Below are 371 nucleotides of genomic sequence, written 5' to 3'. Positions count from 1 at the left end.
CACCATCACAGTTAAGAACAAAATGAACACACGTAACAAATTCAAGAACCCTCCTACTACCAATTAAAAAAAAAATCAGTAATCCTAAGGACACTCACAGGTCAAGGCAGTCCTGCGTGGCCTCCGGGTCAGGGGCGGGGCATATCCTGACCTCGAAGTGCCCGCGATGGTTGCTGGTGATGTCAGCCGTGACCTCGATGACCTCCCCCTCCTGGTAGCGCCTGACGATGGTCCCCGTGGCGTAGGGTCCCCCCAGTTCGTGCGGTCGAGGCGACAGCTCCCAGGCGTCGCCGCAGATTCCGCATTTCCCTTCGTTCACGTAATATTGGTGCTGGAGAGGGAGAAGGAGGTCGATTTCGAAATGTCTGCAT

The 371-nt window shown here is 55.0% G+C and overlaps 1 protein-coding gene across 1 annotated transcript in view; it reads right to left on the bottom strand.

The window, feature by feature from the left end:
• The window catches only part of LOC119592234, a 22,842-nt gene that overhangs the window by 20,183 nt on the left and 2,288 nt on the right, over nucleotides 1-371 (bottom strand). The window contains exon 4 of the mRNA XM_037941066.1: nucleotides 99-331. Coding sequence (XP_037796994.1) covers nucleotides 99-331 — 233 coding nt within the window. The remainder of the gene's footprint in view (nucleotides 1-98; nucleotides 332-371) is intronic.

Source organism: Penaeus monodon, chromosome 29 (assembly GCF_015228065.2).
Source record: "Penaeus monodon isolate SGIC_2016 chromosome 29, NSTDA_Pmon_1, whole genome shotgun sequence".
In the NCBI taxonomy this organism is placed as follows: Eukaryota; Metazoa; Arthropoda; class Malacostraca; order Decapoda; family Penaeidae; genus Penaeus; species Penaeus monodon.
This window is presented reverse-complemented; position numbering and strand designations above follow the sequence as displayed.